The following is a 14113-nucleotide window of genomic DNA, read 5'->3' as shown; positions in this document are numbered from 1 at the left end:
GAAGCTTTTTCATTTCCATTTCCTCAAAATTTCAGACAGGATGAACTACAACTATTGAGAGAAAAACAATATCTTTTGCAGCTTACAAAAGATACAAAATAATATAAATTTTATCAGTCCTGATGAAGGGTCTCGGCTTGTAACATCAACTGTTTACTCTTTTCCATAGATGCTGTCAAGCCTGCTGTGTTCCTCCAGCATTTTGTGTACATTGGTCAGATTTCCAGAATCTGCATATTTTCTCATTTGTTAATTTTGTCAGTGTCCATTTAAGATATAAAATTATAGATCAGCATTATGAGAAGTAAAAATATTGCTTACCCTTCCATCACTGGTGAGAAGTATAGAGTCACTCTTTATATCCCGATGGATAACTCCCTGAGAATGAAGGTATGCTAGAGCTTTCAAAACAGACAAGCAAACAGTTGCTATTTGTTCTTCATTCATTCTGCAATTGGATAAAAGAAACAAACATGATTACAACTATTTTCTCCAATGTCAATAATAGCTTTTTACTCCAACTCATTTGCTGAAGTTATCACTATCAATGTCATAGACATATTATTGGATTCTCTTCCAAAACAAAAAAACTCTTACCTCTATCCCAACCCTTTGCTGTTTCTCTTTTCTTCTGCCACTGTCAATCTGAACATTTTGATAAGTTATTTCAAAACCTCTCCAGCTTCAACTGGAAAAAAAACCCCGGGCCACAAACTGAATAAGGTTAATTATACTGTTTTTGATCTTTAGAACCTAGAATAGGTTGAGGTTCCATTTCTACTTTGATAAGGGCTCAGTGATGGGAAAGCTAGGAAAGTACCAAGCCACCTGAAAACACCTTACAATTTCACAGTGATCAGCAGTCTCACTCAGAAATTATAACCATGGGTAGGGTACTTCAGTACCAGGAGTTAGCAGATATTGTTTGAGGCTCAGGAGTTTGGCTTACATAACATAGCCAGAAGGTCCCGACATTCAAATGTTTAACAAATGAAGGAATGTTCCATCACCCAGTATTTAGATCCATTGCCCAGATGTCACATCCATCGGCCAGTGCTCACACGCATCGCCCAGACCTCACATCCATCGCCCAGACCTCACATCTATCCATCACCCAGACTTTACACCCATCACCCAGACCTCAGACCCATCGCCCAGACCTCACATCCATCACCTAGTACTCACATTTATCCATCAACCAAATCTCACACCAGTCACCCAGCACTCACATTTATCCATCACCCAGTACTCACATCTATCCATCACCAGGACTTACATCCATCAGCTATCACTCAGTGATAATACCCATCACCCAGACCTCAGACCCATCGCCCAGACCTCACATCCATCGCCCTTTACTCACACCCATCACCCAGACCTCACACCCATCACCTAGTACTCACATCTATCCATCAACCAAATCTCACACCAATCACCCAGTACTCACATCTATCCATCACCAGGACTTACATCCATCAGCTATCATTCAGTGATAATACCCATCACCCAGACCTCATATCCATCACCCAGTACTCACATCCATCACCCAGTACTCACATCCATCACCCAGTACTCACATCCATCACTCAGTACTCACATCCATCACTCAGTACTCATATCCATCACCCAGTGCTCACATCCATCATCCAGTACTCATATCCATCATCCAGTACTCACATCTATCTATCAGCCAGACGTCACACCCATCAGCCAGACCTTACATCCATCACTCATCATTTAGTGCTTATATCCATCACCCAGTACTCGCATCTATCTGTCACCCAGAGCTTACAACTATCATTCAATGCTCACACCCATCACCTAGTACTCACATTTATCCATCATCCACACCTCACACTCATCACCTACACCCACCGGCCAGACCTCTCACCCATTGGCCAGACCTCATATCCATCAACCCAGCACCATACTCACATCTATCCATCACCCAGACCTTACATTCTTCACCCAGACTTTACACCCATGACCCAGTACTCACATCTATCCATCACCCAGACCTCACATCTGTCACCCCGACATCACACCCATCACCAAGACCGCACACCCATTACCCAGTACTCACATCTATCCATCACCCAGACTTTACACCCATCATCCAGTACTCACATCTATCCATCACACAGACTATACACCCATCACCCAGTACTCACATCTATCCATCTCCCAGACCTCGCACCCATCACCCATTACTCAGTGCTTATATCCATCACACAGACCTCACACCCATCACTCAGTGCTTATATCCATCACCCAGACCTCACACCCATCACCCATTACTCAGTGCTTATATCCATCACCCAGACCTCACACCCATCACCCAGACCTTACACCCATCACCCATCACTCAGACCTTACACCCATCACCCATCACTCAGTGCTTATATCCATCATCCAGAGATCACATCTATCATCCAGAGCTCACACCCATCATCCAGAGCTCACACCCATCGCTCAGTGCTTATATCCACACCCAGTGCTTAAATTTATCACCCAGTAGTTATAACCATCACCCCAACAAGTGTATAAATCACAACAAAATGGGTTTTAAGAGTCTTAAATTCTGCACCACGTGAAAGAACAGATTCCACCTGCAGCTCACCCAACATAAATAAACTTTATAAATCACTATCCAAGTGATTAAGAGAGGTAAATAAGATTTCAAGATCATTTGCAGAGTTTAAAACACATTTCACCGGCATTTCCTCTGCAAAGGCTACTTGTATGCCTTTTATTTGGGGAAATGTGCTCAACACAAGTGACCAAGTGTGATGGGGGAAAAAGTGGGTTGTGAGTTGGTTGAGGAAGTGGTGAGACTTTCTAAAGAAACATTCTCATTGTTCAGCACCATTTTACTTGTTTAAAATCTGATGTAATTGTCAACCTATTATAAATTGTCCATCAATCAGCCAGTGTAAAATCATTAATATCCAGTCATATCCAACAGCTTAACAAAGATTTGACAAAATTAAACCAGATAATTAGGAAAAACCTGGAAAAGAGAAATACACATGTTGGAAAGCAGTCCTTGACTTAATTTCCTGAAGAATTCTTCCCTCAACAGACAATAGCCTTAGTCACCCAACCATATCAGTCTGCTACTATCTCTTGCCTACATGCTACTGCTGGACCAATGAAGTCAGTCTGCACTGGCCTTAAAGACATATTATCTCTACTTTGACTCCATTCCCTTTTGTACTCAACAATTGGACAGTTTCTAATTTTCTGGTGACAGCTGGCTCACCACCACAGGGATATCCAATCCCCCTATACCCTCATTTCACACCCACATAGTCTCAGTGCATTTCAATTCTTGCTTGAACAGGGGATCAACTACCACTACCCTTTACTAACTGCACTTATTCTTACATTCAGTAACTTCTCTAACCACTCATTTTTACCAAGGTTGATGTATGAAATTGGAACTTCGACATGGGTCAAAACTTACGGCCATCTCTCCTTCCATTATTTTTTCTATTCCTTATCAAATGGCCTGCTCAGAATTTCTGATGTTGGTTCAGATTTCTTTTCACTGCTAGTAACGCTCAAACATTTCAGCAGGTGGCTCTACTACGTTTTAATGTGAGGTTTAAAATTTCGAAACATTTATACAAATATTGCACATAATAAAATATAGTACAGAATAAACTGAAATAAGTTAGGATTAAAAAATTTGTTCAGGGCAAGATCAGAAGGATCTACATCATTTACATTGTACATCCACTGCAAAGAAATGCTGATCATTAGGATTTATAATTATAGCATAAATCATTATGACAATCACAACCATTGTGCTTGGCATGTAATGCAAGAAAGATTTGTTAACCTACTGGGAAAAGGTTCTGTGTGTAGCCTCAGTAAGCCATATGGTCTAAGAGACCATCTGTTTGAAAAACCCAGTATAGGTGAAATGTGAGATGAACGGGTGAAATAAAGAAAAGATTACAAAGACAAAAAAAGCATATATAATTATTATAATCTTAAAGTATAAAAGGGAAGTATAAAACATTGGCAAGTGTACATTATTGATTTTTCTGGTTTGCTTTCTTAAACTACTATCATACTTTACTTTTAATGTCCAGAAGAAAGATTTACTGGAGCCTTGCCAAAAAGATAACTCCAAGTAATGATTTACCTTTGTTGTTGGACAAATACTATGTGAAAGACATTCCAAAATTATATATTACTGCTGAAAGTACATACTACAAAAAGAATTTACTCTGCTTTCATATTTTGTTAACTCAACAAACACTTCTATACATTTAAATTGTTCCCTTCCATCATATGAACCAAAAAAAAAGAAATAAATGCTTGCTGAGTTTTGATGCCTCTCAAAGCAATGATTATCAGCAAGTTGTAGCAGCAAAATCCTTTAACTAAGATGAGATAACTAAATCCATTATTTACTAGTTGATAAAATCAAGTCCCATTTTACAATAAATTAGCCTTGAAAATGATAAATTATCTCCCAGAGTTCATGGACTAAACTGTTGAGCAGTACCCAAACCCAAACCTCTGCAATGAACGAAGGTTCTGAGCTCTGTAATGTTTTCCAGATAACACATAGCACCTTGTTGGCATAAAAGAAACGTAACAGAATAATCTGACTGCTCCAGAAAAATAGCTTCCTTCCAGTTAACACTAATTAGTGGTAACTTCCTGAGGAGACTCCAATCTTGGAAGACCCAAAGATAATTGGAAAAAAAACAAATATATTGACAGATATAATGGAGACAATTAGTACTAAGCGCAGAGTAAAAATCTTTCAAAACTATTTTAAAAGTTGTCCAATTTGATCTTTACAACTGTGCAAATGAAGTTGTGATATCTTCAATCAGTAAACTCAAAGTTGTTAAAATGCTCTTTCTACCTTCAATCTCACAGTCAATCTACTTCACCAGTTTATTACTAGTGAAATTTTACAGAAAATCCTATATATTACTCAATTGTTCCATCATTACACTCAAGAACATGGAGTTAAAATATAAAAAAGCTAATCAACTGGAATTTTTGTGAAGCTCTAAATTAACACAGTTCCCTTTGAGATGGGAAAAATTTCCATGTCATAGTGTAATTGCTGACCATTAACACCATTGGAATCCTGATTCCTGAATACAGATCCAGTTCAGAATAACTGAAGAAATCATGGTGAGATTCCATCCCTGAAGAGGTTTGTTTGGGTTCAACATTAGAAGCCAACATAACCATGGTCAATATAACTAAACCCAAACCAAAACAGAGTACTTATAATGTTTTCCTTATCTGTCCCAATCATCTCTGAAAATATAAGAGTTTCAAAAACAAGCTTGAAACACCAACTACTGATCAAGTACAGAGGACATAAGCCATATACCAAACCAATAATCTCAAACTGATCCTACTGCAAAATTTTACTAAAATATAGTTCTGCTACAATCTGAACTGTCCCTTATATTCAGATCCTGTCTGGCATGAATCAAGTAGCCAGGGTCTAAATCCTGTAGCACTCTGCATACTAATTGTTCCACCAATCATCTTCACATCCTTATGTAATTCAACTGCCCACTTAGCTGTAGACCAACATTTAAACAACTCATACTCTTTGGTTTCAAGTTAGCCCATTGCTTTGCCTTGCTTTTAGTTAGCTGCACGGTGGGTTTTTTTTTGGGGGGTTTTTTTTTCTTTTTTTTCCATTGATATATATAAAATTTAGTATACTATTATGTTATCTTGGTTTCTTATGCTTAAATTACATTGTTTGTAGTATTTTCTTTTTGGTATTGTTATCTTTTGGAATTTTATTATACTTTAACATTGTATTAATGTTTATATGGCTTACCTTTTTTGTATACTTACTCAATAAAAAGTTTTAAAAAGAAAGAACAACTCATACTCTTTTATCCTTCATAGGCATCACTAATAACTCAAAACACAGTTCTTTAACCAAGTGGTTTATAACATATAATTATACATAATCACTTATGTTGCTTTTCCTGCACAAGGATAGAACACCAGGCAGTAGCAGGACTTAACTGGAAGGGTAAGGCTTGACTCCATGAAGTCACTTTCTTTGAAAAGTGGTATTGGCAGTGATCAGATGTGGAGGTTACCATGGTTAGAGACACAGCAGGGACATATTACCTGAAGTACGTATTCTCTCCAGCTTCCTTGCTTAAGCACAATTTTTGCTGACCCCGAGTACATGTTAATTCTAAAACTCCCTATGGCTTCATCACAAATATCCTTCAATGGTAGCACTACACGATCCACCCTATCACTTCTAGCTTTTGCACTGTAACCCATCCTGTCTCCCTAAAGCAAATTCAACTTCACCGCTCTCCACGTGCCTGCACCTAGCTCAACCCTAGAATCAAGAGGGTTAGCCACTTTCTTCTCATGGAGAAACCATTTTTGCAGCTATTAGCTTGGAGGTCATGTCCATACGAAATCTTAGAGATCAGATTAGAAGCATGAATCAGAAGGTGGCTAATGATTTGTGTAAAATTCTAACTTTCTGAAAACTTAAGGATGATAATCAGATTTGGTGTTGTCTTCCTTTGCCTTTACTCAAGGCGTAAGTGTGGAACCAATATCATTCAGCGACTTATGCAATCAATCACAATAAGGTTGCAGCAATCACAGCAGTTATCAGAGATTGGATGAAATGACAAGATGATGCCATGGGGCCAAAGTAGATTCAATTGAATGGCAAAGTGCTGTAATGGAAACTCAGACAGTTGCCACAGTGGCCCTGGAATCCTCATAAATGACATCAATATTTCTCCGAACTACAGTAATAAAACTAAGACCATGAGACCATAAGACAAAGGAGCAGAAGTAGGCCATTCGGCCCATCGAGTCTGCTCCGCCATTTTATCATGAGCTGATCCATTTTATCCTATTTAGTCCCACTGCCCTGCCTTCTCACCATAACCTTTGATGCCCTGGCTACTCAGATACCTATCAATCTCTGCCTTATACACCCAATGACTTGGCCTCCACTGCTGCCCGTGGCAACAAATTCCATAGATTCACCACCCTCTGACTAAAAAAATTTTTTCACATTTCTGTTCTGAAAGGGCGCCCTTCAATCCTGAAGTCATGCCCTCTCGTACTAGACTCCCCCATCATGGGAAACAACTTTGCCACATCCACTCTGTCCATGCCTTTTAACATTCGAAATGTTTCTATGAGGTCTCCCCTCATTTTCTAAACTCCAAGGAATACAGTCCAAGAGCGGACAAACATTCCTCATATGTTAACCCTCTCATTCCCAGAATCATTCTAGTGAATCTTCTCTGTACCTTCTCCAACGTCAGCACATCCTTTCTTAAATAAGGAGACCAAAACTGCCCACAGTACTCCAAGTGAGGTCTCACCAGTGCCTTATAGAGCCTCAACATCACATCCCTGCTCCTATACTCTATTCCTCTAGAAGTGAATGCCAACATTGCATTCGCCTTCTTCACTACCGACTCAACCTGGAGGTTAACTTTAAGGGAATCCTGTACGAGGACTCCCAAGTCCCGTTGCATCTCAGAACTTTGAATTCTTTCCCCATTTAAATAATAGTCTGCCCGTTTATTTTTTCTGCCAAAGTGCATAACCATACACTTTCCAACATTGTACTTCATTTGCCACTTCTCTGCCCATTCTTCCAATCTATCCAAGTCTCTCTGCAGACTCTCCGTTTCCTCAGCACTACCGGCCCCTCCACCTATCTTCGTATCATCAGCAAACTTAGCCACAAAGCCATCTATTCCATAATCCAAATCGTTGATGTACAATGTAAAAAGAAGCGGCCCCAACACTGATCCCTGTGGAACACCACTGGTAACCGGCAGCCAACCAGAATAGGATGCCTTTATTCCCACTCTCTGTTTCCTGCCAATCAGCCAACGCTCTATCCACGTATGTAACTTTCCTGTAATTCCATGGGCTCTTATCTTGTTAAGCAGCCTTATGTGCGGCACCTTGTCAAAGGCCTTCTGAAAATCCAAATATACAACATCCACTGCATCTCCCTTGTCTAGCCTACTGGTAATTTCCTCAAAAAATTGTAATAGGTTTGTCAGGCAGGATTTTCCTTTAAGGAATCCATGCTGAGTTCTGCCTATCTTGTCATATGCCTCCAGGTACTCTGTAACCTCATCCTTGACAATCGACTCCAACAACTTCCCAACCACCGACGTCAAGCTAACAGGTCTATAATTTCCTTTTTGCTTCTTTGCCCCCTTCTTAAATAGCGGAGTGACATTTGCAATCTTCCAGTCTTCCGGAACCATGCCAGAATCTATCGACTTTTGAAAGATCATCGCTAATGCCTCCGCAATCTCCACAGCTACTTCCTTCAGAACACGAGGGTGCATTCCATCTGGTCCAGGAGATTTATCGACCTTTAGCCTATTCAGCTTCCTGAGTACTTTCTCTGTCGTAATTGTGACTGCGCACACTTCTCTTCCCTGCCACCCCTGAGTGTCCGGTATCCTGCTGTCTTCCTCAGTGAAGACTGATGCAAAATACTTGTTCAGTTCCTCTGCCATCTCCTCATCTCCCCTTACAATTTCTCCAGTATCATTTTCTATCGGTCCTATATCTACTCTCACCTGTCTTTTACTCTTTATATACTTGAAAAAGCTTTTAGTATCCTCTTTGATATTATTTGCTAGTTTCCTTTCATAGTTAATCTTTTCTCTCTTAATGACCTTCTTGTAAGGTTTTAAAAACTTCCCAATCCTCTGTCTTCCCACTAATTTTTGCTTCGTTGTATGCCCTCTCCTTTATTTTAACTTTGGCTTTGACTTCTCTTGTAGAATGACTACTGTAGGAATGACAAGGGATAATACAATTGTAGTAAGAAGCTACAGTAAAATTCTGTTCAAAGCAATATCTTGGAAGCTTATGGTTGCTTCCATGAGACTTCTGCAGTAAGAAAGCTTCGTAAACCTCTTACACAACTAAATGTCCTGTCTGTCACGTTTTGTCCCATTATAGATTTTTATTTGTAATTCTGTAATAGAGCAAAGGGAGTAATTTTACAATAACGGAACCGTGTTCCTCAGACTTGAATACATTTCAACAGTTATTTTGTTTGGATAATGATCTGCTTGGAAACAAGTATCACCTTAGATAATGACACTTCTATTCAGTTACACCACTTTACAGGCTCAAATGACACACAAGTCTGTAAGTGAGCCAAAACTGGGTTGACATCAATGTAATAATACAAAAGCAGCATTGTGCTGAGGCTTGCCAATAGTTTCAGTCAAAATCACTAGGATGTTTAAACAATTGTATGTCCTGTAATTTGCAAATTTGCTGAAAAAAAGTGGGATTCAGGGATTTATTAGCATATTTGGAAAGCACAATCTGCAAGTTCTCTGTCAGGCAGACACTTGATAGGTCATGCTTTGGTGATCTTCAGCATTATACTAAGAGCACTATTCAAAGCCCCCTTGATTTCAATAATAATTATATACTTGCAGTTTGAGAAGTAAGGGGAAGGTCAAAGGGTTCATTGGATTCAAATATATATTTATTATCAAAGTACGTATGCAGTATACAACCCTGAGATTTGTCTCCTCCACAGACAGTTAAGAAACAAAGAAAACCAAGAAAGAAAATCATGGAACCTATTAAAAGAAAAACATCAACCCTACCATACCCAATAAAAACTTTTTGCGCAAACGGCAACAAGAACATCAATGCCCACATGCAAAGAAAACAAATTGTGCAAATGACAACAAAAATATCAACACCCACCCTGCTGTACAAAAAGCAAACTGCGCAAATGGAATCAGGAACATCAACCCCCATGAGCAAAAAAAATAAGCCATGCAAACAGCAAGAACATCAATCCCTGACTCCACATGCAAAAAAAACCAAATTGCACAAATGGCAATAGGAAAGTACAAACGAGAAAAAAGAACACAAAATCGAAGAGTCCATTTTCAGTTCAGCTCAGTATTCATTATCTGCAGGCCACCTCCATTCAAAGTCACTCGAAAGTAGCAACAGAGAAAGGAGCAACTATTTACTTCGCATTGGCTTAATTGAGATTGGTTTAGGGTTGTTAATTAAATGTTTTAGCTTGACTTTTTTTTAAAAAAGGTTTGTTCATTGCTTTTAAATATCTCCTTACAGATTTTACAGTTGACCAAGTTTTGATGCATCTATTTTGGAAATCTTCCTGGGACACAGTACTCATAATTCACTACATGAGTCCCAGTTACCAACTAGACAGCAATACTGTTAGGCACAAATGTGGGCAAACCACAGATTGAGATTCCAGGTCACGGGCTTAATCTAGCACTCTCTGGCCCTGTGCATCAGAAATAATTATGGAACAGCAGAGTGGTGCAGCTAGCAAAGCAACTGCCTCACAGCTCTAGCCACCTTGGCACAATCCTAATCTCTGGTGCTATATGTGCGCAGTTTGCATGTTCACACTGTGGCCATGAAGGTTTTCTTCAAGTGCTCCGGTTTCCTCACTTTAAGACAAAACTAGTAGGTTAATGGCCACTGTAAATTGCTCTCAAGTGGTGGTATCTGGAGGGAGGGAGTGAGTTGATTGGAACATGAAAGAATAAAACGAGATTATTGTAAAATTGAATTAGTGTAAACGGATGTTTGACACAGACTCAATGGACCAAAAGGCCTTTTTCTGTGATATATGGTTCTCTAACAACTCTTTTGACATTACCAAATAAAGTATTTTTATTATGTATTCTGTCCAGTGCCATACTAGCACAGCAGGCTTTGAGTAAAGCCAATGCTCAAAACACATAATATATAGAATCTTTCTATCTACACCTAGATAGACTTGTGTTTATATGGTGCCTTTTAAGCCCTGAGATGACACAAAGCACTTATCAGCTGACAAATTCTGAAATGCAATTGCTGTTGCAACGCAGAAAATACCACAACTAGTCTGCACAATACCACAAAAAGCATCAGTTCTTTTTAAAACTGTTCATTAATTTTTGACCAGATCATAAAGCACCAAATCCCTTCAAAACTGAGCCTAGGAATCTTTTACACTACCCAGAGAATAATCAATTACTCGGTTTAGCATCTCATCCAAAAGACATTACCTCTGACCATGCGGCACCTTCCTCATTATTCTGATTAACTATCTGGAGAGGGATTTATTTATATTTTAAGACTAATAAACAATATTGCTGGTATCTAATCTACAGTCAACAAAATACTTTATACAGTATCCACTAATACAGTATGATAAAAGGCCATTTCAAAACCTCATACCTCCCCCCTCCATCAAAGCAAGTAACCTTCAAAAAACTGACAAACTTCAAATATCTTCAAAAAACCCACTAGGATTAAATGCTGGATGCATGGTCTCATTGTATTTTCACTGCTAAGACAATATGTTTTAAACATAAGCATTTCCATCATTTTTAATTTTTACTATTGTAGCACTTTGATTCTACCAACTATAACCATCAAACATATAATTTCAGTGTACTTTACTCATGTAAGTGGATAAATGAAAGCAACATTATAGGAACTGTTATTAGCCTCCCATGGCAGGTTCATTTAATACTATCATCATGGAACAAGTAATTCAGATTAATTTCATAGGGCTCAAATTTTACATTTTTTCAATTAACTACAATCAAACCAATATAGATTGAAGATTGTAAAATTAATTAGTTATGAGAAATAAAATTTAGAGATTTGAAAGCAAACCTTGTATGTGTAACAATGTCTGTCAAAGCACCACCTTCCAGAAACTCCATAACAACCCATAATTCATCTCCAACTAGATAACTGTTGTACATGTCCACAACATTTTCATGATGGTAATCCCGCATAATGACAACCTTCAGAATTAACAAAGACAATGTTAGAAAGTAATACATTGCTGAAGCAAATTATAAAAGTACTAAACAGACAGTATATATGTTATGATATTTTAAATTTATGTTTATATTTTTGATCTAAAGTGATATTCCCCATAAAACTGAAACAGCATCTAGAATACAAAACATGGTGGTACATTAGTAGGATGCAAATGACTAGACATGCTCAAGGCAGACACTTTCCAGTCATGGATTATTAAATTATTAAAGTATCATGCTGAAGAACACAATCTAGCTTTGGGAAAAGGGAATGGTGAAGGTCTCGGCCTGAAACGTCGACTGCACCTCTTCCTATAGATGCTGCTTGGCCTGCTGCGTTCACCAGCAACTTTGATGTGTGTTGGTAAATATTTTCTTGGGATTTTGAAACAACCTAACAAAACTGTCAATAACCACTGTAATCTTCATCCTCATATCAACATCAAATGATTATTAAATCTTGAAGAATTAGAGGAAAGACATTTACTGAAATCTCTTAAATCTTAAGAGACTTGTTTGACTTAAGAGAATTAGGAAAAGAAAAAAAGAAAACAAATGCCAAATGTTCCATATGAGAGATTATCTGAGAGATTTGTTGGGCTAGAATTTCCTATCAGTGATTCTGCTTGTCACTTTTTGCAGAATATGTCCCTATTTACTCATTGGTAAAGGCCATCTTGATCTCAAGAGGGAACACATGCAGGATGTTGGATGTTGCATGTTGAAATGCAGTTCCTTCGTGGGACGTACATGGTGTTGGGATGGTGCAGTGGAACAGAGTAGACTCTGTTCACCAAACAGCTGAAGAAAAAAATTGTTAGCCGTATACTCTGGCTTAGCTGACATTCGTATGCACAATTAATATAATATTAAATATTCTCCAAATATAGGAAAATATCAGTCAATATAAATAGTATTAGTGGAGACATTCCTCAACATAAACATGGGAATTGTGACAGTTATGAGATCCAATACTAAATTTTGGTCTTGGAAAACAATCAAAAATATCACCAGTGAAGAACAGTCCTAGTGCGAGGTTTAGACGATTTAAACACTGGCCCAGACCTGAGACGAGAACTGATTTCACTCCCTCTCTGCGATCTCCACTCCTCTCTCCAGGGCATTGGAGCCTTTTGCTGCTCTGTTGTTTGGTCAATTTAAATGTCGGCCCAGATAGACTGAAAAGTAGGGTATCAGTCAGGGTGAGAGCCAATTTTGCTCATTTTCCGCGATGGCACTAAGGCTATGAAGACTGTCCTGGCTGCTGTGCTCCATGGCTGCCAATAAGATGAACTGTTAAGTGAGGCTTTGGGCCTACTCCAGGCTGCTTGGGGGTTCAGAACTGAGGACTCAATTTTGGTTTAGAATGCTATTGTTTGCTTCAATTGTTTACAAGGTTTGTGTTTTTTTTTCTCTCTTGTGCATCAAAGATTGTTTTTATTTTTTTAAATCTTTTTAAAAAATTGGGTTCTTTAGGGTTTCTTGCTTTGTGGTTATCTGCGAGCAAGAAAATCTCAAAGTTGTATAACTTATGTGTTCCTTGATAATAAATGTACTGGAAGCTAAAACCTTCTGTCTTCTTGCAGGATTCTAAAGCTTGGTAGCACCCAGGATGCAAAATTCCCATTATATTTATGACTGTAATGTGAGTATTGTTTAAGACAAGGCATTGTAAATTAGGATTATACATGTAGTAATTTATTTTACCCAGCACTGATCACATGTTTTTGCAAGCAAAGCCAATTTATTTGGACAATGGATATATTTTTAGACCTTTCTCTTCTCAGAGTTAGAGACATTAGGTATTACAGGTTAAGTAACATCTCAACATTCTAGCATATCCTAGCTGTAATAAGTCACCCATAGCCACTGGTCTTGCAGTCTGGATGGAGAGCCATGCCCAGCTTCTACATGCAATAGATCATGTAGCAAGGCTTTAACAAGCCACTCCCATGTACAAACACTATTTCCAGAAAAGTTGGGATATTTTCCAAAATGCAATAAAAACAAAAATCTGTGATATGTTAATTCCGCCATTAAATTCTAAATTTGTGTATATTTACAAAATACAATTAAGTTGGTCAGTAAAACTATTGAAAATCTTTTCTTTGTACTTTTGTCAGTTAAATAAAGGTCCACGTGAATTAACGTATCACAGATTTTTGTTTTTATTGCATTTTGGAAAATATCCCAACTTTTCTGGAAATGGGATTTGAAAGTACTTTGACAGCTCCATCCAAAATCAGCTGATAAAT

General features: G+C 38.3%; 1 protein-coding gene across 5 annotated transcripts in view; it reads right to left on the bottom strand.

Moving 5' to 3' along the window:
- Positions 1–14113, bottom strand: part of pak5 (p21 protein (Cdc42/Rac)-activated kinase 5) — a 266982-nt gene that overhangs the window by 6741 nt on the left and 246128 nt on the right. For all 5 annotated transcript variants that reach the window (XM_063056164.1, XM_063056169.1, XM_063056165.1 and 2 more), the window contains 2 exons: positions 11707–11840; positions 322–448 (listed from right to left, as the gene is read on the bottom strand). In XM_063056164.1, the coding sequence (XP_062912234.1) occupies positions 322–448; positions 11707–11840 (261 nt within the window). The remainder of the gene's footprint in view (positions 1–321; positions 449–11706; positions 11841–14113) is intronic.

This window comes from Mobula hypostoma, chromosome 8 (assembly GCF_963921235.1).
Source record: "Mobula hypostoma chromosome 8, sMobHyp1.1, whole genome shotgun sequence".
In the NCBI taxonomy this organism is placed as follows: Eukaryota; Metazoa; Chordata; class Chondrichthyes; order Myliobatiformes; family Myliobatidae; genus Mobula; species Mobula hypostoma.
The sequence above is the reverse complement of the archived record's forward strand: the minus strand, read 5'-3'. Positions and strand labels throughout refer to the sequence as shown.